We start from the raw sequence: 24,455 nt of genomic DNA on the forward strand, positions 1-24,455 counted from the left end.
ACACTTGGTTGCTGGTTTTGGATGCAAACTGTGGCTGAAAACTGTGACTCCAAAATCGCCAAGCTCAAAGTTGGCCCAAAACATGGGCTCAGTCTTGATCCAAATCAGCCAGTGGGGGGAGGGGGGGGGGGGGGGGGAAGGGAAAGTGGAGGGAGGGCAGTGTTCTGTGGGGGCGAGGGAAAGTGGAGGGCAGGCAGTGTTCTGTGGGGGCGGGCAGTGAATGGTAGCAGGGGAGCGGTCTACATGATGTAAGCACGACATGTAATGAGTTAGAAACGAAGAACTGCGGATGATGGTTAATTGCACAAAAGGACACAAAGTTCTCGAGTAACTCAACAGGTCAGGAAGCATCAGTGGAGATCAGGGACACGTGATGTTTCGATTCGAGACCCTTCTTCAGACTTTTGAGTTAAAATAATTGCCCTTGCTTGAAGCTGCTTTACAGCAGCTAGTGGAGGTAGAACTGCCCAGCTGCCAGCAGCATCCAAGGCCCACCGGGGCTACTTTGCAGAAGACGAGTATCATGAGTATGTGATCCTTACCTTGTCCATAGCGGCTGAACTTCCCTGTGGGACAATCGCTGTCTGCTTCACACTCTCCAGACGTACGATGCTGTGGTAAAGACAACAGAGCAAGTGACAGGTTGACTGACACCAAGTCATAAACCAGCACTGCCCTGATCAGTCTGACCGCGTGGGTTTTCTCCGGGTGCTCCGGTTTCCTCCCACACGCCAAAGACGTACAGGTTTGTAGGTTAATTGGCCTCTGTAAATTGTCCCTAGTGTTAGTGTACGGGTCGCTGGTTGGCACGGACTCAGTGGGCTGAAGGACCTGTTTCCGTGCGAGATCTCTAAAGTCTGAAGTCGTAAGCCCCTCCATCCTGCCAAGCCATGCTCCAGCTCGACCCTCAGCGAGACCTCCTTGGAATCAGAGGGATGTGGGTTCGAGTCCCATTCCAGACCAGTGACTGAGAAAAGGCTGGCATTCTGACACCTTGCCCCAGAGTGAATAATTGCCCCAGGCGACCACAAACACAAGCCCCATGACCAGGCCCGCCACTGGTGAGAGAGTCACAAAAAGCTGGAGTAACTCAGCGGGACAGGCAGCATCTCTGGAGAGAAGGAATGGGTGATGTTTTGGGTTGAGACCCTCCTTCAGACTGATCCAGTGAGAGGGTGTTTATCCATGACGTTCAACAGCATTGACATGGACATCAACATCCAGCAAGGAGCCATTCCCTCCTCTTCTTCCCGAGGTCACTTGGAGTCGAGGGTGTCTTGCTTCTACTCCAGTTGTGAGATCAAGGTGGGACCTGCAGACAGTGCCGCAGGTGGATGGTGAGGGGGGTGACTTGTACTGACTATCAAGTCAAGTCAAGTCAAGTCAATTTTATTTGTGTAGCACATTTAAACACAACCCACGTTGACCAAAGTGCTGTACATCAGTGCAGGTACTAAAAAAGAACATACAATAGCACAGAAACCTAACAACGCATACATAAACAGTTTACAGCGCCCCCTCAGAGGGCCTCAAACGCTAGGGGATAGAAGTAGGTTTTGAGCCTGGACTACGTGCGCTCCATATGCATGGGCTCAAAGTTCACAATACTATCACAATGCTGATCTGTGTCCATCTTGAGCAGTCATAGACCTGGGTTTCCAGGAGTAGGTGACTTTCCAAAGAGACTTTTTTACATAAAGGGTGGTTGGTGTATGGAACGAGTTGCCAGAGGAGGTAGTTGAGGCAGGCGCTATCGCATCGTTTAAGAAACATTTAGACAGGTACATGGATAGGACAGGTTTAGAGGGATATGGGCCAAACGCAGGAAGGTGGGACGAGCGTAGATGGGACATGTTGATTAGCATCGGCTAATTGGGCCAAAGGGCCTGTTTCCACGCTGTATTATGACTCTAAGACTCTGAGAGAACACCTTTGGCTCTTCAATCCACTTGCTAGTGTCTTCCTCAGGCAAAGCTTGAGATAGAAAGACTGTTTCAGGTCTGATGTCAGGAGGCGGTTGAACTGAGAGCCTCACTGCTGAGCCAGTGGCCTGGGAGAGGCTGCTGACGGTTCACTGATCCTGTTAATGGGCCTTGGCCTCAGAATAAAAGGACGCACCTTCATCTTTCTAAAGAGCAATTTCTTTAGCCAGAGGGTGGTGAATCTGTGGGCCAAGATATTGGGTATTTTTAAAGCGGCAATTGATATGTTCTCGAATATATCAATTCGAGATATATTCTATCTCTCTTGAAGAGAAAGATCTTGGCTGATCTATTTTTCCCTCTCAACCCTATTCACTTGGTTGCGAGGAGAGGACAAGTGAATAGGGTTGAGAGGGAAAAATAGATCAGCCACGATCTATCTCTTCAAGAGAGAGTTAGATATAGCTCATAGGGCTAATGGAATCAAGGGATATGGGGAAAAAACAGGAACGGGGTACTGATTTAGGATGATCAGCCATGATCATATTGAATGGTGATAAGGCTCGAAGGGCCAAATGGCCTACTCCTGCACCTATCTTCTATGTTTCTATGTTTCTATGATTGAAAGGCAGAGCAGACTAGAAGGGCTGAATGGCCTAATTCTGCTCCGATCTCTAATGGAGTGGCATAGGTTGAATCTGATGCCCATCTGTTGGCGTCAATACTGCAGCACATGGGATGGGCTGTAAATGGACTCCACCCATACACGGGCAATGGTGGCTCAGGTACCCCACTGGGAGAACAGCTAGGGCCTTACCTGTGTACAGAACCTCATGGACTGCCTCCGAGTTAGGATGTAATTGGTCATTATGACAAAGGAGTTCGATCCCTAAGGAAGAAAACACAGACAGGTAATGAGAGGCAGAGTTATTTGGCGTGATATTTGACTCTGCATTAAAGTTTGACAAGCAAGTCAACGTTGTGGTAAAAGCCAGCTTCTTCCAGCTTCGCACCATAGCTAAAATAAAACCTTTCCTCCAATTTGACGACATTGAAGAAATCATTCACGCATTCATTTCATCCCGCCTAGACTACTGCAACTCCCTATACACTGGGATCAGCCAATCATCCCTGTCCCGCCTGCAATTGGTCCAAAACGCCGCAGCGAGACTCCTGACGGGTACCCGTAAAAGGGACCACATCACCCCGATTCTAGCCTCTCTCCACTGGCTCCCAGTACGGTACAGAATCAACTTCAAGCTCCTCCTATTCACATACAAAGCCCTAAACGGGCTTGCCCCCCCCCAATATCAAAAATCTTCTAACCCACCACTCTATCTCCAGGTCCCTCAGGTCGGCTGATTTGGGGCTACTCACTATCCCGCGGTCTAGGCTTAAGCTCAGGGGTGACCGCGCTTTTGCGGTTGCAGCTCCTAGACTGTGGAACAGCATCCCTCTCCCCATCAGAACTGCCCCCTCCATCGACTCCTTTAAGTCCAGGCTCAAAACCTATTTCTACTCCCTAGCGTTTGAGACCCTCTGAGGGGGCGCTGTGAACTGTTTATGTATGTGCTGTTATGTTTGTGTGCCATTGTATGTTCGTTCTTAGTACCTGAACTGATGTACAGCACTTTGGTCAACGTGGGTTGTTTTTAAATGTGCTATACAAATAAAATTGACTTGACTTGACTTGACTTGAGAGTGAGGTATGTAAGTAATACCCGCTCTCTGACTCTGACTGATAGTTCACAGCCCAGATATGGAATTCCAACCTTCTCAGCACAGCTTAAGGAGCACAATTTAAAGAGCACATCTGAAACAACTTTGTGGCAGGCAGCCTTTGCCAGGATGTGGGCAGAGCTGGCATGGCCCGCTGTTTATTTTCTGCCCCCGGTGGAATCTTTCTTCCAGCTCTCAATCTTCCCAGGGTCATGGCCGTGAACCTTTCCCCAAGTTCTCTGACTCTGGACTTTTCACAAAGGTCTCTGACCATAGACCCTTTTTCTCAGGTACATGAAGCTGAACCTTTCCACCAGGAACAAGGCCCAAAAACCCCAGCCCTGAACAATTCCCCCAGGGTCATAACCCTGAACTCCGACCCAGGACCTTCCTCCAGGGTTATGACCCTGCACCTTTGCCTCAGCATCACAGCTCTGAACCTTTCACCAAGAGACCCTGGACATCCCCCTCCCCTCACACTGCCCCCTGCGTTATAGTCCCCAAGGACTCCATTCATAGACCTGTCTCCAAAGACCGACCCCGGGCCTCAGTCCCAGGATGTTGACCCTGCAGGCCCGGGTTCCTGATCCTGAACGTATCTGTTCTGAAAAACACTGAAAAGGTTTGTTTTGTGTTCCCTCCAGTCCGATCATACCACATGTAAATACCTACATAATCAAGGTAGTGCACAAGAGGAAAAGCACAGAATGTGGTGTAAAGTGCTACAGCTACTGAGAAGATGCAGATAAAAAAGTGCAAGGGCCATAAAGAGGTAGGTTGGGTGATCAAGACTTCATCTTCATGCGTGAGAAGGCCGATCTAGAATCTGATTACAGCAGGAAAGAAGCTGTTCTTGAATCTGGTGGTACCTGCTTCAAGCTTTTGTAACCTGTCAAGGGCATCCTCTTACCTCATCTCCTTGGTCCAAACAGGCCACGATGGGGTCTGGAGCTGAGTGACGTTGGTTCGCATTAGCTTCATAAGTTCAGAAGTTAGAGGAGCAGAATTAGGCCATTCGGCCCATCAGGTCCACTCTGCCATTCAATCATGGCTGCTCTGTCTTTCCCTCTCAACCCCATTCACCTGCCTTCTCCCCATAACCCCTGACACTTTCACTAATCCAGAGTCTGTCAATCTCCGCCTCAAAAATATCCATTGCCGTGGCCTCCACAGCCGTCTGTGGCAACGGATTTCACAGATTCACCACCCTCTGACTAAAGAAATCCCTCCTCGTCTCCTTTGCCTTGTTGGATTTGAAGTATCAATTGATGGTGCTGTCACTAACACTGTCCATCTACTTGCAGACTGCTGGGCGATATTTAGCTGGACTGGATTTATCCAGTTTGGGGGAAGAAGACAAGTTCTCCCGGTTTCAGGTAGATGGTGTTGCAAGTGTCCACCCCATCCCACCTGACCACACAAGCTGACCAGGTGACCCCAAAGATCTACCACTGAAATGTCAGGAGTGGGTCGGGAGTGGGTGGGCAGTGGGTGGGCAGTGGGTGGGCAGTGGGTGGGCAGTGGGTGGGCAGTGGGTGGGCAGTGGGTGGGCAGTGGGTCAGGAGTGGGTGGGCAGTGGGTGGGCAGTGGGTGGGGAGTGGGTGGGCAGTGGGTGGGCAGTGGGTGGGCAGTGGGTGGGCAGTGGGTCGGGAGTGGGTCAGGAGTGGGTGGGCAGTGGGTGGGCAGTGGGTGGGCAGTGGGTCAGGAGTGGGTGGGCAGTGGGTGGGCAGTGGGTCAGAAGTGGGTGGGCAGTGGGTCAGGAGTGGGTGGGCAGTGGGTCAACAGTGGGTCGGGAGTGGGTGGGCAGTGGGTCGGGAGTGGGTGGGCAGTGGGTGGGCAGTGGGTGGGCAGTGGGTGGGGAGTGGGTGGGCAGTGGGTGGGCAGTGGGTCAGGAGTGGGTGGGCAGTGGGTGGGCAGTGGGTGGGCAGTGGGTGGGCAGTGGGTGGGCAGTGGGTGGGCAGTGGGTCGGGAGTGGGTCAGGAGTGGGTGGGCAGTGGGTGGGCAGTGGGTCAGGAGTGGGTGGGCAGTGGGTGGGCAGTGGGTCAGAAGTGGGTGGGCAGTGGGTCAGGAGTGGGTGGGCAGTGGGTCAACAGTGGGTCGGGAGTGGGTGGGCAGTGGGTCGGGAGTGGGTGGGCAGTGGGTGGGCAGTGGGTGGGCAGTGGGTGGGGAGTGGGTGGGCAGTGGGTGGGCAGTGGGTCAGGAGTGGGTGGGCAGTGGGTGGGCAGTGGGTGGGCAGTGGGTGGGCAGTGGGTGGGCAGTGGGTGGGCAGTGGGTCAACAGTGGGTCAACAGTGGGTCGGCAGTGGGTGGGCAGTGGGTGGGCAGTGGGTGGGGAGTGGGTGGGGACTGGGTGGGCAGTGGGTGGACAGTGGGTCAACAGTGGGTCGGCAGTGGGTGGGCAGTGGGTGGGCAGTGGGTGGGGAGTGGGTGGGGAGTGGGTCAACAGTGGGGGCAGTGGGTCGGCAATGGGTCAGGAGTGGGTCAGGAGTGGGTGGGCAGTGGGTCGGCAGTGGGTCGGCAGTGGCTGTTGGACACCAATGGGTGGGCAGTGGGTGGGCAGTGGGTGGGCAGTGGGTCAGGAGTGGGTCAGGAGTGGGTGGGCAGTGGGTCAGGAGTGGGTGGGCAGTGGGTGGGCAATGGGTGGGCAGTGGGTGGGCAGTGGGTGGGCAGTGGGTGGGCAGTGGGTGGGCAGTGGGTGGGCAGTGGGTCGGGAGTGGGTCAGGAGTGGGTGGGCAGTGGGTGGGCAGTGGGTCAGGAGTGGGTGGGCAGTGGGTGGGCAGTGGGTCAGAAGTGGGTGGGCAGTGGGTCAGGAGTGGGTGGGCAGTGGGTCAACAGTGGGTCGGGAGTGGGTGGGCAGTGGGTCGGGAGTGGGTGGGCAGTGGGTGGGCAGTGGGTGGGCAGTGGGTGGGGAGTGGGTGGGCAGTGGGTGGGCTGTGGGTCAGGAGTGGGTGGGCAGTGGGTGGGCAGTGGGTGGGCAGTGGGTGGGCAGTGGGTGGGCAGTGGGTGGGCAGTGGGTCAACAGTGGGTCAACAGTGGGTCGGCAGTGGGTGGGCAGTGGGTGGGCAGTGGGTGGGGAGTGGGTGGGGAGTGGGTGGGCAGTGGGTGGACAGTGGGTCAACAGTGGGTCGGCAGTGGGTGGGCAGTGGGTGGGCAGTGGGTGGGGAGTGGGTGGGGAGTGGGTCAACAGTGGGGGCAGTGGGTCGGCAATGGGTCAGGAGTGGGTCAGGAGTGGGTGGGCAGTGGGTCGGCAGTGGGTCGGCAGTGGCTGTTGGACACCAATGGTCAAGCACAGTTGACGTTGACGCTCGCATTTCTTACCTGCGATGGGAAAGTGTAGTCAACCACGTCCAGCACCTTGGGGCCAACGCTGGAGAGGTTGGTGAAGCCGAAGCCTTTCACCTTCACGGAGACGGAGCTGACGGTGGAGCCTGTGCTCTGGTAGCCCTTCTCGTAGATAAAAACCCAGCTGCAGCAAGTGAACAAAACCTGGATGTTAACTTCAGCCAGCAGCAGGGAGCCTGCAGTGAGAATTGGAGGAGCGTGGAATCTCATGGGTAGTGGTGCCTGAGACAGTGACAGAGATATGGTGAGGTGGGAGCCAGTGTGGTGTGAGCAGGGGGGGGGGGGGGGAATGGCCGATGCCTTCTCCCTGGGCTTTGGGATGGCATTATATGAATATCAGAGTCATACAGGTGAGAATACAGGTGGCAGACTGAGAGATCCCTGGTCCCGTTTTCCAGCTCAAGGTACAGGAACGTTTCCCGACACCAGCATACCCACCCAACCCACCACATGCAAGGGACCCAACTGGAGCACTCCCTCCCGCCTGTACACGGTGCAGGTATAGAAACATAGAAACATAGAAACATAGAAACATAGGTGCAGGAGTAGGCCATTCGGCCCTTCGAGCCTGCACCGCCATTCAATATGATCATGGCTGATCATCCAACTCAGTAACCTGTACCTGCCTTCTCTCCATACCCCCTGATCCCTTTAGCCACAAGGGCCACATCTAACTCCCTCTTAAATATAGCCAATGAACTGGCCTCGACTACCTTCTGTGGCTGAGAATTCCACAGATTCACCACTCTCTGTGTGAAAAAAAACTTTCTCATCTCGGTCCTAAAAGACTTCCCCCTTATCCTTAAACTGTGACCCCTTGTTCTGGACTTCCCCAACATCGGGAACAATCTTCCTGCATCTAGCCTGTCCAACCCCTTAAGAATTTTGTAAGTTTCTATAAGATCCCCCCCTCAATCTTCTAAATTCCAGCGAGTACAAGCCGAGTCTATCCAGTCTTTCTTCATATGAAAGCCCTGCCATCCCAGGAATCAATCTGGTGAACCTTCGCTGTACTCCCTCTATGGCAAGAATGTCTTTCCTCAGATTAGGACCCATGTGCGGCCCATGTCCCGCCCCTGCACAGCGGCTGTCACTTCCACTTCATCTGGGTGTATCTACATCTCCCACTTCATCTGGGTCGCAGTGTCCGAGTCTCCAGACAACGGAGGAAGACGTTTCACCAACATTGCCTTTGTCCTGAAGACAGACACAGCAAGCTGGAGTAACTCAGCAGGGCAGGCAGCATCCCTGGAGAAAAGGAATAGGTGATGTTTCGCATCGAGACCCTTCTTCAGACTGCTTCTGTGTCTGTCTTCAGTTTAAACCAGCATCTGCAGTTCCTCCCCACACCTTTGCGTGTGGCTGCACCAACACTGGGGACTGTCCCAGCTCCCTCTCGCCCCTTCCTGATCTCCGAGGCCACCTCCCTACCCCAGGCTCAATCTCTTATTCCAGCCTTGCCACTCAATCCTCGGCTTCTTCCATTCTGCCTCTTTCTCGGCCACAGGGATTTAACTTTCCGCACGCCATCAGTTGCATTTTGACAGCACCAGAGAACCGATTTCCAGCCCAGGTCTGGCCACCATGCGGCATCCTGCATGCTGTCGGCAGGTCCCCAAACATTGCAAAGCCAAAGAATGACTCTGTATTCATATAATGCCGTCCCAAAGCCCAGGGAGAAGGCATCTGCCATCCCCCCCCCCCCCCCCCCCCCCCCCCCCCCCCTGCTCACACCACACTGGCTCCCACCTCACCATATCTCTGCCACTGTCTCAGGCAACACTACCCATGAGATTCAACGCTCCTCCAATTCTTATTTCTAGTGCAGTCCAATATTTCAGGCTAAACCAAAGCACAAAGCGTGGAGTGTTTGGTTTAGGTCAAGCAAAATCTGTGGAGGGAATGGATATAGGTGATGTTTCCGTTTGCGACCTTCCTTTTTGTCTCATATTGTAGGCTATACCTTCAGGTATCAGGGTTCCAGCTTCTGGATTTCCCCTCAACAAACCGCCCCACCCCTCGCTCCTCTTTTAAAACCCTCTTCTTCAACCTCGCTTTTGTTCACATCTCGACATAGTTCCTCGGGAGGCACATTATGCCTGACAACGCTTCTGAGAAGTGATTTACAATGTCTCACTGCACCAACAGTGCCCGGCAAAGGCACATATTTCCCAAACTCTGGAATTTTTGGGTGTCATGGGAAATTGTTCCCAACCTCGTTTATTAACTTACTCTCTGGGAAATGAGTCTGGGATTGGTCCTCTGGAATCTAAGGGCTTGCTTTTCACACACACTGACATGCAATGGACAAAATTTCACTGGAAATTGCACGAAAACATTCGGTCATGGTTGCAATTTTAATACGTTTCTTAGAACTCGACTAAGCATGATTTATTGTTCCTGGCTGGTGATGGCTGTGTTTAGAGTCAGTTTTTCATAGTCAGCAGATAATATTTTGTGTTCATGGTCTAACTGTGCCTTTAGACTTTAGGGATGCAGCCTGGAAACAGGCCCTTCGGCCCACCAAATCCGCACCGACCAGTGATCACTAACGCTACCGACACACTAGGGACAATTCACAGAAGCCAATTAACCTACAAACCTGTACGTCTTTGGAGTGTGGGAGGAAACCGGAGCACCTGAAAACCCACGCGGTCACGGGGAGAATGTACAAACTCCGTACAGACAGCACCCATAGTCAAAACCCGAACCTGGGTCTCTGGCGCTGCAAGGCAGCAACTCTATCGCTGCATCACTGTGCTGCCCTAAAGATTATTAAAGGGTTGGACACGTTAGAGGCAGGAAACATGTTCCCAATGTTGGGGGAGTCCAGAACAAGGGGCCACAGTTTAAGAATAAGGGGTAGGCCATTTAGAACTGAGATGAGGAAAAACTTTTTCAGTCAATCTGTGGAATTCTCTGCCTCAGAAGGCAGTGGAGGCCAATTCTCTGAATGCATTCAAGAGAGAGCTGGATAGAGCTCTTAAGGATAGCGGAGTCAGGGGGTATGGGGAGAAGGCAGGAACGGGGGTACTGATTGAGAATGATCAGCCATGATCACATTGAATGGTGGTGCTGGCTCGAAGGGCCGAATGGCCTCCTCCTGCACCTATTGTCTACTGTCTATTGTCTAAACCTTCCTGAGCGTGGGTAATCTAAGCTAGTGTTGCACCACGAATACAATGCAATACATATACAATACAACGAATACATCCAATACAAAGGAGAAGTCAGCAAGGTTTTGTTTTACAGTGGACATCGGGTCTCACAAAACCCGATAAGAGCTTTTGAGGAGGTAACTCAGAGACGTTGTGAAGGTAGACTGATTGATGTGGTTCACATAGATTTCGGCCTGGCTTTTGCCAAGGTCCCACGGTAGGCTGGCCCAGAAAACTAAAGGGCAAGGGACAAGGCTGGAGAATGGGGCTGATAGATCAGCCATGATTGAGTGGTGGGAGTGGACTTGATGGGCCGAATTGCTTAATTCTGCTCCTAGAACTTATGAAAAAAAACATTTTGTCCACTTCATTCCTCATTGACACACGGCTCTATATCCATGGGGGCATGGGAGCAGAATTAAGCAATCCGGTAATCTTCTGGAATTCTTTGAGGGTGTAACCAGGAAAATTGACAGGGGAGAGCCGGTGGATGTGGTGTACCTTGACTTTCAGAAAGCCTTTGACAAGGTTCCACATAGGAGATTAGTGGGCAAAATTAGAGCACATGGTATTGGAGGTAGGGTACTGACATGGATAGAAAATCGGTTGACAGACAGAAAGCAAAGAGTGGGGATAAATGGGTCCCTTTCAGAATAGCAGGCAGTAACTAGTGGGGTGCCGCAAGGCTCGGTGCTGGGACCGCAGCTATTTACAATATACATTAATGACTTGGATGAAGGGATTAAAAGTACCATTAGCAAATTTGCAGATGATACAAAGCTGGGTGGTAGTGTGAGCTGTGAGGAAGATGCTATAAGGTTGCAGGGTGACTTGGACAGGTTGTGTGAGTGGGCGGATGCATGGCAGATGCAGTTTAATGTGGATAAGTGTGAGGTTATCCACTTTGGTGGTAAGAATAGGAAGGCAGAGTAGTATCTGAATGGTGTCAAGTTAGGAACAGGGGACGTACAACGAGATATGGGTGTCCTAGTGCATCAGTCACTGAAAGGAAGCATGCAGGTACAGCAGGCAGTGAAGAAAGCCAATGGAATGTTGGTCTTAATAACAAGAGGCCAGTTCATTGGCTATATTTAAGAGGGAGTTAGATGTGGCCCTTTTTGCTAAAGGGATCAGGGGGTATGGAGAGAAGGCAGGTACAGGCTACTGAGCTGGATGATCAGCCATGATCATATTGAATGGCGGTGCAGGCTCGAAGGGCCGAATGGCCTACTCCTGCACCTATTTTCTATGTTTCTATGTTTCTATGTTTCTATGTTTCTAAGAGGAGTTGAGTATAGGAGCAAAGAGGTCCTTCTGCAGTTGTACAGGGCCCTAGTGAGACCGCACCTGGAGTACTGTGTGCAATTTTGGTCTCCAAATTTGAGGAAGGATATTCTTGCTATTGAGCGCGTGCAGCGTAGGTTTACTAGGTTAATTCCCGGAATGGCGGGACTGTCATATGTTGAAAGACTGGAGCGACTAGGCTTGTATACACTGGAATCTAGAGGGATGAGAGGAGATCTTATCGAAACGTATAAGATTATTAAGGGGTTGGACACGTTAGAGGCAGGAAACATGTTCCCAATGTTGGGGGAGTCCAGAACAAGGGGCCACAGTTTAAGAATAAGGGGTAGGCCATTTAGAACTGAGATGAGAAAAAACCTTTTCAGTCAGAGAGTTGTGAATCTGTGGAATTCTCTGCCTCAGAAGGCAGTAGAGGCCAATTCTCCGAATGCATTCAAGAGGGAGCTAGATGGAGCTCTTAAGGATAGCGGAGTCAGGGGGTATGGGGAGAAGGCAGGAACGGGGTACTGATTGAGAATGATCAGCCATGATCACATTGAATGGCGGTGCGTACAGGCTCGAAGGGCCGAATGGCCTCCTCCTGCACCTATTGTCTACTCTTATCTGCTGCCGTGGACATGCATGGAAAGCTGCCATGCACACAGTGCAACTGCAGAGGCAACTGCTAGTCGCAGTCTGTGCTGACAGAAACCGAGGCAGCTTGCGGTAAATCCCACAAAGGACACGGGATAAAAGTAAATCACTTCAGAGGTGACTGTAGAGCAATGTATTTGCCACACCAGAGGCATTAGAAATAAGTGGCAGCAGGGTGGTGCAGCGGGAAGAGTTGCTGCCTTACAGCGCCAGGGACCCGGGTTCCATCCTTACTACGGGTGCTGTTTGTACGGAGTTTGGACATTCTCCCCGTGACCTGCACGGGTTTTCTCCGGGATCACCGGTTTCCTCCCACACTCCCAAGACATACAGGTTTATAGGTTAAATGACTTGGTATCATTGTAAATTGTCCCTAGTGTGTGTATGAGAGTGTATGTTTATGGGGATCGTTGGTCGGTGTGGACTCGGTGGGCCAAATGGGCCTGTTCCTGCGCTGTATCTCTAAACTAAACTAAACTAAACTAAACTAAACTAAACTAGATAGACCCTATTACGACCAATCTTTCCTCATAAGACAATCCACCCTTCCTAAGTATCAGTCCAGTATATCTTCTCCGAATGGCTTCCAATACATTGACATTCTGCAAATAAGGAGACCAATACTATATGCAGCACTCCAGATTTTGGCTCAACATTGTCATGTTTTCAAGAGAGAGTTAGATTTAGCTCTTAGGGCTAAGGGAATCAAGGGGTACGGGGAAAAAGCCGGAATGGGGTACTGATTTTTGGATGACCAGCCATATTAAATGGCGGTGCTTGGTCCGAAGGGTCGAATGGCCTACTCCTGCACCTATTTTCTATGTTTCTATGTTTCTACGTATAGCTGGAGCATATCTTCCAAGCACGGCTCCAGTTTCCTAAGGTACCCTAGCAACAGTGAAAACTCGTGCGGAGAAGATTGGACGGCAGGTGGAACGATCATAAAAGATAACTGATGCTGAGAGCAATGGGTGGGGAACAATAGACAATAGGTGCAGGAGGAGGCCATTCGGTCCTTCGAGCCAGTACCACCATTCAATGTGATCATGGCTGATCATTCCCAAACAGTACCCCGTTCCTGCCTTCTCCCCATACCCCCTGACTCCGCCATCCTTAAGAGCTCTATCTAGCTCTCTCTTGAAAGCATTCAGAGAACTGGCCTCCACTGCCTTCTGAGGCAGAGAATTCCACAGATTTACAACTCTCTGACTGAAAAGGTTTTTCCTCATCTTTGTTCTAAATGGCCTACCCCTTATTCTTAAACTGTGGCCCCTGGTTCTGGACTCCCCCAACATTGGGAACATGTTTCCTGCCTCTAACGTGTCCAACCCCTTAATAATCTTATATGTTTCAATAAGATCCCCTCTCATTCTTCTAAATTCCAGTGTATACAAGCCTAGTCACTCCAGTCTTTCAACATACGACATTCCCACCATTCCGGGAATTAACCTAGTAAACCTATGCTGCAATAGCAAGAATATCCTTCCTCAAATTTGGAGACCAAAACTGCACACAGTACTCCAGGTGCGGTCTCACTAGGGCCCTGTACAACTGTAGAAAGACCTCTTTGCTCCTATACTCAACTCCTCTTGTTATGAAGGCCAACATTCCATTGACTTTCTTCACTGCCTGCTGGACCTGCATGCTTCCTTTCATGCACTAGGACACCCATATCTCGTTGTACGTCCCCTTTTCCTAACTTGAAACCATTCAGATAATAATCTGCCTTCCTATTCTTATCACCAAAGTGGATAACCTCACACTTATCCACATTAAACTGCATCTGCCATGCAACCACCCACTCACACAACCTGTCCAAGTCACCCTGCAACCTCATAGCATCTTCCTCACAGCGCACACTACCACCCAGCTTTGTATCATCTGCAAATTTGCTAATGGTCCTTTTAATCCCTTCATCCAAGTCATTAATGTATATTATAAATAGCTGCGGTCCCAGCACCGAGCCTTGCGGTACCCCACTAGTTACTGCCTGCCATACATTAGGCAGGAAATGGTGTTGGGTAGACTGATGGGACTGAAGGCTGATAAATCCCCAGGGCCTGATGGTCTGCATCCCAGGGTACTTAAGGAGGTGGCTCTAGAAATTGTGGACGCATTGGTGATCATTTTCCAATGTTCTATAGATTCAGGATCAGTTCCTGTGGATTGGAGGGTAGCTAATGTTATCCCATTTATCCATTTATCCCCACTCTTTGCTTTCTGTCTGCCAACCAATTTTCTATCCATGTCAGTACCCTACCCCCAATACCATGTGCTCTAATTTTGCACACTAATCTCCTATGTGGGACCTTGTCGAAGGCTTTCTGAAAGTCAAGGTACACTACATCCACCGGCTCTCCCCTGTCCATTTTCCTAGTTACATCCTCAAAAAATCCCAGAAGATTAGTCAAGCATGATTTCCCCTTCGTAAATCCATGCTGACTCGGAACGATCCTGTTACTGCTATCCAAATGCTCTGCAATTTCGTCTTTTATAATTGACTCCAGCACCTTCCCCACCACTGATGTCAGACTAACTGGTCTATAATTTCCTGTTTTCTCTCTCCCTCCTATCTTAAAAAGTGGGATAACATTAGCTACCCTCCAATCCACAGGAACTGATCCTGAATCTATAGAACATTGGAAAATGATCACCAATGCGTCCACAATTTCTAGAGCCACCTCCTTAAGTACCCTGGGATGCAGACCATCAGGCTCTGGGGATTTATCAGCCTTCAGTCCCATCAGTCTACCCAACACCATTTCCTGCCTAATGTAAATTTCCTTCAGTTCCTCCGTCACCCTAGGATCTCTGGCCACTAGAACATCTGGAAGATTGTTTGTATCCTCCTTAGTGAAGACAGATCCAAAGTACCGGTTCAACTCGTCTGCCATTTCCTTGTTTTCCGTAATAAATTCCCCTGCTTCTGCCTTCAAGGGACCACATTTGCCTTAACTATTTTTTTCCTCTTCACGTACCTAAAAAAGCTTTTACTATCCTCCTTTATATTATTGGCCAGCTTATCTTCGTACCTCATCTTTTCTCCCCATATTGCCTTTTTAGTTATCTTCTGTTGCTCTTTAAAAGAGTCCCAATCCTCTGGCTTCCCGTTCTTCTTTGCTATGTTATACTTCTTCTCTTTTATTTTCATGCTGTCCTTGACTGCCCTTGTCAGCCATGGGTGCCTCTTACTCCCCTTAGAATCTTTCCTCCTCTTTGGGATGAATTGATCCTGCAACTTCTGCATTATTCCCAGGAATACCTGCCATTGCTGTTCCACCATCTTCCCTGCTAGGGTCTCCTTCCAGTCAAATCTGGCCAGCTCCTGCCTCATGCCTCTGTAATCCCCTTTGCTATACTGTAATACTGACACTTCCGATTTTCCCTTCTCCCTCTCAACGGTGGGAGAGAGGCAGAGAATGAGCAGAGAGGCAGAGAATGAGCAGAGAGGGCGGGAATGCGGGGCGGGGAAGCGAATGCTGTTCGTTCAACAATCCCGGCAATGTTCGTCCACAGCGTACCTTCAAGTCTGGAGATTTTAGGAAGCAGATTGCGGCCAACCTCAAGCCAAGTCTCTTCTTGCCTCTTTGTTATATCTGGAATGGCAGCCTACTAACCTCCTGCTACCCCTAAGTGCAGAATGACCCGAGTCTCATCTCTCCAGCCTCACTTAATGCACAATAGGCAAGAGGGGGAAACAACCGTTCTCTTACCCCACAATGTAAGCAAGCACAACGAGCTGGATCAGTCGGAAAATCAGTCCGATCCTCTTGTCCCTCAGAGCTATCAACCGAGGGGTCTGGTACTCAAATAAAAAGTCAGACACAATTTCAATCCGTTTGTTGGATCCCATGATCTCTGGAGTGAAGACTCCCCACACTAACTCGAGCTGGAAACTTCACTGCACTTCTATACATCTGTCCGGAATTCATTGCTGGTATCTAGTGGGTGGAGCATATTGACAAAGATATTTCATGAGATACGAGTGAAAAAAAATGGATCTGCAGGAGACTGCTTGGTAACCCTTTGTGAACCGATTGCCTGGCATCAGGACAAGAAGGGACTTCTTTATAATATGATTCCCTTTTTGGAATGTGACCACAGGCAAAGCCAGCTAAAATGACAACAAAATACAAGCAGGAATGGGCTGTTCAGCCCACACACCTTGAGCCTATCCCCATCTTTTCACTAAAGTCCACTCCTCTGCACTATCCCTGCACCCCTCGATTCCCTACACACCCAGAAATCTATCCACCTGCGATCTGAATGTACCCCCAGTTATTGAACCTCCACTGCCCTGGGTAGAAAAGTCTGAAGATTCACTGTCCTCTGAGTGAAGAAGTGTATTCTCATCTCAGCCTTGAGTGATGTACTCCTCATATGGAGACTGTGGCCCTGATTATAGACACCTTAGTCAGGAAATGTCATCTCTAGATACACACTGTCAAACCCCTTAAGAACATTGAGCATTTCAATGAAATTACCCCACATCCTCATTTGACTAAAACTCAATAATGTTCCAACCCAGTTTGTTTATCTTCTCCTCTTTGGGGGTGAGATAATATTCTGGTGAGCCTTCACATTACTCACACTATCACAAATATATCCTTCCCTCGGCGGGGGAGTCCAGACCTGGACACAGTATGTCAAGTGTAGTCTCAATACAATTGCATTGAGATTTCTCCTCAGCGGGTCGGGCAGCATCTCTGGAGAACATGGATGGGTGATGTTTCACGTCGGGACCCTCCTCCAGACTGCAGTAAAGGACAGCAGCAGGAATCACAGAGGGGGAGCAGTAAGAGAGGGTCTCACTGCGCTCCCGTCAGAGAGAGGAGGAGAACTTCTTTAAAGTAGGCAGACCGTGAGGAGATCTCATAGCGGAGCAGTCAAAATGTAGTAACACGGAACTGCAGATGCTGGTTTACACAAATGGACACTATGTGCCGGAGTAACTCAGCAGGTCAGGCAGCATCTCTGGAGTACACAAAACGACACAAAGTACTGGAGTAACCTCCAGAGATGCTGCCTGACCTGCTGAGTTACTCCGGCACTCTGTGTCCTTTTGAGATGCCTCTGGTTTTGGACTTGAATCCTGTTGCAATAAAGGCCAGTTGGCCATTTCCTTCAAATTGCTTGTTGTGTCTGCATTTAACTTTCAGTTATTTGTCTTCAGGCAGACCCAGTTGCCGACAAAACACCTTTCAATCGTTCAGCATTTTAACAATGTGCTGCTTTCCTATTTATTTCCCGCTTAAATGGATGACTTCCCATTCTTCCACATTATATTCCTTCTGCCGTGTTCCGTCCATTCATCTGAACTGGAAATATCTCATAATTATATGAATATAGGAGCCAGATGAGGCCATTCAGACTTGCTCCCTTCGACAGGACCAGGGTTGATCTTCCACTTCAGCACCTCTCTCCTGCACTATCCCCATGCAAAAAGCTGGGAACGCTGCCCAGTCCATCACGGGTTCTGACTCCCCACCATCGAAGGGATTCACAGGAGTCGCTGCCTCAAAAAGCCAGGCAGCATCTTCAGAGATCCACACCACCCCGGCCATACATTCAATTCACCCCTGCCATTGGGAAGAAGGTACAGGAGCCTGAAAACTGTAATGTCCAGGTTCAGGAAAAGCTTCTTCCCTACAGCCCTACGGCTATTAAACACTACAACCTCAAATAAGCTCTGAACTACATAGACCTGGGGGCAATTGTTTTGTCTTTTTACACTATTATTGTGTACATTTTTATGAGTACGTACGTGTTTGTGTCTAAATATATATATCAAAGCAAATCAAATTGTCATTCAAAAATAAATTTGAGTGCAATTGTCGTTACCATGCAGTCATAAACAATAAAGACCACAAGACACACAATTACATAAGTTTAACACAGACAACCATCACAGTGATTCCTCCAGGCACACCCTCACTGTGATGGAAGGCAAAGAAAAGTTTTATCTCCTCCTCTGTTCCTCTCCCACGGTCAGGCGGTCAAACTGCTGCTTCGAGGCGATCGAGGCTCCCGACTTTTGAAACCCCCGCCGGGCGATGGAAGGTCCCAGGGCCGAGCCGAGCAGGCCGATGAAGGTCCTGAGCCCCCCGCCGGGCGATGGAAAGTGCCGCGGCCGAGCCACGCAGGGCGATGAAGGTTGAGCCTTACGATTCGGGGCGGTCGAAGCTGCTACGGCTGGAGCTCCCGAAAGCCGGTCGCCAGCCAGGGACCTGCGAGCTCCCGATGTTGCGGTCCTCAGAGCCCGCGGCCGAAGCCTCCGAAAGTGGAGATGGTAAGTCCAGGCCCTGCGACCGGAGCCTCAAGGTCGATCCCAGCTGGAGGCCATCAACTCCATGGTGTTAGGCCGTAGCGCCAACAGAGATACAACATGGAAAAAGGTCGCATCTCCGTTGAGGAAGAGATTTTTTTTTTAAACATATATATACATGTCTGTGTGTGTGTGTGGGTATATATGTGTTTGTGTTTGTATAGATATATATCAAGAACTTTTTTTCTTGTTTATTATATTGTTTACAGTGTACTATGTTTACATATTCTGTTGTGCTGCTGCAAGTAAGAATTTCACTGTTCTATCTGGAACATATGACAATAAAACATTCTTGATTCTTTTGATTCCCTTAATATTCAGAAACCTGGTGATGTTGGATCAGGGACTGAACCTCCAAAGACCGACAGGGTGGAGAATTCCAAAGGTTCAACGTTCCTTGGGTGAGAAATGTTCCCTTCTCTCAGTCCTGAATAGCCCGAAGCTCATTCTCAACATTAAGCCCTCTGGTCCGAGACTATCAAGGGTTTCCCCACTCTCCCCCTCCCTACAGATCTGGTCCAGTTCATTTGCTTTCTATCACCCCACCCATGATGCACTCTGGCTTTTTCTTTGGTTTGATTTCAAAAATGTTTGCCTTTGTTCACCGCTCTCAAGAACTTTTCTCAAACAACTTCAACAAATTAAATCATGTCAAAAGAATTAATTGGACTTGAAAGTAAGTGGATGCTCTTAGTGACGCCGCATCCTGTTGTAGGAGCGAGTTCAAAGCCGGCTGAGTACTGTTTACATTGGAAAGGTTGTGTCCCACTCAGAATGGTCTATTTATTGCTGCCTTCCTTGGCATTAAATACCCGATGATTGAAGTCAAAGAATTTGGAAGCTTTCCAAATGGGGCTGGGTCAGCTCGGAGTGCCGAATGCCCCACAACAGACCATGGTCACTGCAGACTGAAGCTGGGAGGATGTAAGGTCGGGCCCATTGAGCACCAAGATTCACCCAACAAGGGAGTGTTTCCCTTGAACCTTTCCGGTCAAACAACATCCACACTAAACTGATTGTCAGCGGGCTTCTCAGCAAATGCTGGGAACACCCTGCAGGTCAGGCAGCATCTCGGTGCAGGGAAACATAGTCAATGCTTCATGTCCAAGACTCTTCCTCAGAACTGGGAAAGAGAGAAAACAGTTCGCTATCCCACTCCCATTCTAACCTCTGTCCTTCGCCTCCTGCGCTGTTCCAACCCAAGCTCAGAGAGGAGCAACTCATCTTCTGCCTGGACACCATGCAGTCTGCAAGACCCAGCGCTCAGGGCCGTCTTAACGCATGGGCCTGATGGGCACTTGCCCGGGGCCCCACGAGCATAGGGGCCCCATGCTGATCTGTGTATGTTAAGTGACTTGCAATAAATAAATACTACTTTAAAAATGTAGGTTCAATAAGTGCTTTTTTCGCAACATTTTCGGTCCCAGTGTTTTTTTCGCAACATTTTCCATCCCTAAGTGCTTCTCACAGCGATCTGTAAGTGCTTTTCGCAACAATGTAGCACCCTAAGTCCATCGCTAAGTGCTTTTCGGTAAGTGCTTTTCGCCGGCACGACAGGGGGGGGGGGGCTGGTAGGGAAAGCGGGGTGGGGGAGAGTAACGGTGGGGGCGACGGGGAGGGTGGGAGGAGGAGAGAGTGGGGGTGGGAGGAAGCAGAGTGGGGACTGGGGAGGGGGACAGCAAGGGTGGGGGTTGGTGGTGGGGGGGGAAGAGAGAGTGGGGGAAATGGGGGTGCTGGGGAAAGGGGGATGTTTAATTTTATCGACCATTTACATTTTTATTCCTGTGAGTAGTTGTCGTAGGGGCCCCAGTACACTGCTTTGCCCGGGGCCCATAATGCTGTAAAGACGGCCCTGCCAGCGCTGAATCTTCAGCTTCAGGTAACTTCCAACTTCCCCCTTGTATCAGAAGCGGCCATGTCTGCAGCAGTTTAACTCTGTGTTTTTCTTTCTTTCTTTCTTTCTTTCTTTCTTTCTTTCTTTCTTTCTTTCTTTCTTTCTTTCTTTCTTTCTTTCTTTCTTTCTTTCTTTCTTTCTTTCTCTTTTCTCTCTCTCTCTCTCTCTCTCTCTCTCTCTCTCTCTCTCTCTCTCTCTCTCTCTCTCTCTCTCTCTCTCTCTCTCTCTCTCTCTCTCTCTCTCTCCTCTCTCTCTCTCTCTCTCTCTCTCTCTCTCTCTCTCTCTCTCTCTCTCTCTCTCTCTCTCTCTCTCTCTCTCTCTCTCCCTCTCTCTCTCCCTCTCTCTCTCTCCTGACTTTACCTGATAATTTCCTGGGGCTCCAACCCACATCTGGCAGCTTTTGCGTGTTCTGTCGTTGTTCGTTCTCTCTGACTGCCCACATTACTTATCCAACCACTGGGGTTCATCAACAGCTTCTCCCCAGGGCAATGCCGACGTTGTGCTCCATGCACGGCATGCATTCTGCACACCCCGGGAGGACCTTGCTATCCCGACTGACTTGCCGCTTCCTCCATGGACTGCTTAATGGTGCTTCTCAACTCTTGCCAGCACGTTGCGGAGCACGAGGGGGGAGGAGGAGAGGCAGGAGGTGGAGGAGGAGAAGGGGACCATGCCGAGCGACTCCTTCAGGTCTCTACAGCAGCTGTTTGCCATGGTTCTCACGAGGTGAAGCCACAACTGAACCAACCCTGGTGGATGGATGAAGGTCATTGCTGCCTGTGGACATTGAGACCCACCTCATCGCCCACCTCATCGCCCACCTCCCCCTCCCTCTACCAGAGCCCTTTAGTCGACCAAGTCTCTACTGACCATCAACCCATGTACCCTGATCCACTCCACTTAGTGCCCCGGCTATACTTCCACATTCACAATTAATCAACCATGGCTATGTTGCTCGTGTTCTCTTTAGCTGGAGACTAGCAGATTTTGGACAAGAATTGGCAAACATAGAAACATAGAAAATGGGTGCAGGAGGAGGCCATTTGGCCCTTCGAGCCAGCACTGCCATTCATTGTGATCACTGCTGATCATCCACAATCAGTACCCTGTGTCTGCTTTCTCCCCATATCCCTTGATTCCACTAGCCCCTAGAGCTCTAGTCAGGCCTCATATCCCCTTGAAGAACCTGCTGCTTTCAGTCCAGTCAGTTTGCGAGGGACTCTGCTGTTCACAGTTCTCTTCAACATAGTTTTCTCTCTACACTTTGCCCAGTCAGGGCCTCACCCTCCCAGTGCTAAAGTCAGAGGTCCAAACCCACATCTCCCATTGACAATACACAATAGACAATAGACAATAGGTGCAGGAGGAGGCCATTCGGCCCTTTGAGCCAGCACCGTCATTCAATGTGATCGTGGCTGATCATTCTCAATCAGTACGCCATTCCTGCCTTCTCCCCATACCCCCTGACTCCGCTATCCTTAAGAGCTCTATCTAACTCTCTCTTGAATGCATTCAGAGAATTGGCCTCCACTGCCTTCTGAGGCAGAGAATTCCACAGATTCACAACTCTCTGACTGAAAAAGTTTTTCCTCATCTCCGTTCTAAATGGCCTACCCCTTATTCTTAAACTGTGGCCCCTGGTTCTGGACTCCCCCAACATTGGGAACATGTTTCCTGCCTCTAACGTGTCCAACCCCTTAATAATCTTATACGTTTCGATAAGATCTCCTCTCATCCCTCTAAATTCCAGTGTATACAAGCCTAGTCGCTCCAGTCTTTCAACATATGACAGTCCCGCCATTCAGTCGAATTAACCTAGTAAACCTACGCTGCACGCCCTCAATAGCCAGAATATCCTTCCTCAAATTTGGAGACCAAAACTTTGACCTCAACCACCAAGCTTCCCGACCACACGCCACCTGAGCCTGGGCTGTTGCCGGAGTCGCTGAAATCAGATCCACGTGGGAATAAGTGACACAGCTCCCCTGACACCTCTTCAATCCCCATGCAGTGGGTTAGTGTTCCGAGTACTCAGGATGTTTTATTCATGTTAGTATTTCAGCAAAGTGCCAGAACCCCTTCAACAAGCTTTCCTGTTATTTAGGAGATTTATCTCCCTGTCACCGATAACGATCTTTAATTGCATCCCATTTATCTTTGAGAATGATGACTCTGGGGACTGCAGTAACTTCACTTTGCTTTTCGGCGTCTACTAATATCATGCTGTCCACCAGTGCATGTTAGTCACGGTTGGTTAGCTGGGGGGGGCTTGGGTGAGACTCTGCAGCAGAGCCTCCTGGTCTTGGAGAGGAAGATGTAATGTCCTCTGTAAGACCCTGTTGTGGCTAGCACAATGAATATACGCCCGACTTCTTGTAAGAAGATTTTATTACTGATCCTTCACCAGGAAACTTCTAGAAGGTCACCTGACCTCAGTCACAAGGCACAAGCCCATTGGCCAGCTTCTGCTCTTGGCCTCAAGCAGAAGCTTACTGGAAATGGGTATGGAAGGAGTGATTTTGGTTCACTGGGGTGACTGGGGAAGGTAAGATTGGCAAATCCTGGCCAATTGAGAAGACGTTTACTGAACATGGTTGAAAGAGGATAAACACAAAATGCTGGAGTAACTCAGTGGGTCAGGCCATCCTTATGATTATTGGAAGTTCTTCCATATCGTTTGAAATGAGCCTACCCGTTATCTTTGCAGTGCCCACCACTGTGAGATTGGCTTAATTTACCTGTCATTTCCTGTTTTCAGTTCTTAATTCTGAGTGAAACCTCCTGCTCCTTACTGATTCAAACCTCTTTCAACCATGTGTAGGAAAGAACTGCAGATGCTGGTTTACTCCGAACGCAAGAGTAATAGGTGACTTTTTGGGCCGAGACCCTTCTTCAGACTGAGTCTCTGTCTTCCTCTGGGGAAGTAGGGTTTCGACCCGTAACGTCACCTATTACTCCAGCTGTTAGCGCACATCTTTGGTGTAAACCAGCATCTGCAGTTCCTTCCTACACTTGGTTGAAAGAGGTTTGGATCAATAAGGAGCAGTAGTTTTAACCCAGCATTAACAACTGGAAACAGGAAATGACAGATTAGTCAAGCCAATCTTCACAGTGGAGGGTCAAAAGGTCATAAGGAATAGGAGTAGAATTAGGCCATTCGGCCCTACTCTACCATTCAATCATGGCTGATCTATCTCTCCCTCCTAACCCCATTCTCCTGCCTTCTCCCCATGACCTCTGACAGGTGTACTAATCAAGAATCTATCTATCTCTGCCTTAAAAATATCCGTTGACTTGGCCTCCACAGCCTTCTGTGGCAAAGAATTCCACAGATTCACCATCTTCTGACTAAAGAAATTTCTCCTCATCTCCTTCCTAAAAGAACGTCCTTTAATTCTGAGGCTGTGACCGCCAGTCCTAGACTCTCCCACTAGTGGAAACATCCTCTCCACATCCACTCTATCCAAGCCTTTCACTATTTTGTATGTTTCAATGAGGTTCCCCCCTCGTTCTTCTAAACTCCAGCGAGTACAGGCCCAACGGCCATCAGATGGCACTGCAAATATCTCATGGATAACAGGTAGGCTAATCTCAAACGCTGTGGAAGAACTTCCAATAATCTCTATCATAAGGACAGGATATTGGAAGAACTAGTCGGACTAAAGGCTGATAAAGTGGCCAGGCCTAGATGACTTGCTTCCTAGGGTTTTGAGGGGAGCGGTGTGAGAAACAGTGAAGCTGTTGGTTGATGTTGTTCAATATTCACTGTGCTCTGGAAATGTTCCTATGGATTGGAAGACAACAAATGTGACTCCATTGTTCAAGAAGGAGGGGGAAACAAAATGTTACGACAGAGCCTTACACCCTGCTTGCTGCAGAGTCATAGGCATCTAGGCTCAAAAACATGAATACATTTACATGCATAAATTACTCACAAATTCTACAAAACTGTGAAAAGGAAAAGACTGCATAAAACATGAAGTTAACCGGCAAACCCGCCACGTCTTTGGGATGTGGGAGGAAACCGGAGCATCCGGAGGAAACCCACGCGGTCACAGGAAGAGCATGTAAATTCCACACAGTCAGAGCCCGAGGTCAGGATTGAACCTGGGTCTCTGGCGCTGTGAGGCAGCAGCTCTACCCGCTGTGCCACTGTGC

At 49.7% G+C, this 24,455-nt stretch overlaps 1 protein-coding gene across 1 annotated transcript in view; it reads right to left on the minus strand.

Annotated features, from left to right (window-relative positions):
* Positions 1-15,931, minus strand: part of LOC144590121 (P2X purinoceptor 1-like) — a 32,973-nt gene extending 17,042 nt beyond the window's left edge. Inside the window, exons 1-4 of the mRNA XM_078394977.1 lie at positions 15,792-15,931; positions 6,959-7,106; positions 2,740-2,811; positions 543-612 (exon numbers count right to left, since the gene is read on the minus strand). Coding sequence (XP_078251103.1) covers positions 543-612; positions 2,740-2,811; positions 6,959-7,106; positions 15,792-15,931 — 430 coding nt within the window. The remainder of the gene's footprint in view (positions 1-542; positions 613-2,739; positions 2,812-6,958; positions 7,107-15,791) is intronic.
* Between the last annotated feature and the right edge of the window lie 8,524 nt (positions 15,932-24,455).

The sequence above is a fragment of the Rhinoraja longicauda genome, unplaced genomic scaffold, assembly GCF_053455715.1.
Source record: "Rhinoraja longicauda isolate Sanriku21f unplaced genomic scaffold, sRhiLon1.1 Scf000143, whole genome shotgun sequence".
In the NCBI taxonomy this organism is placed as follows: Eukaryota; Metazoa; Chordata; class Chondrichthyes; order Rajiformes; family Arhynchobatidae; genus Rhinoraja; species Rhinoraja longicauda.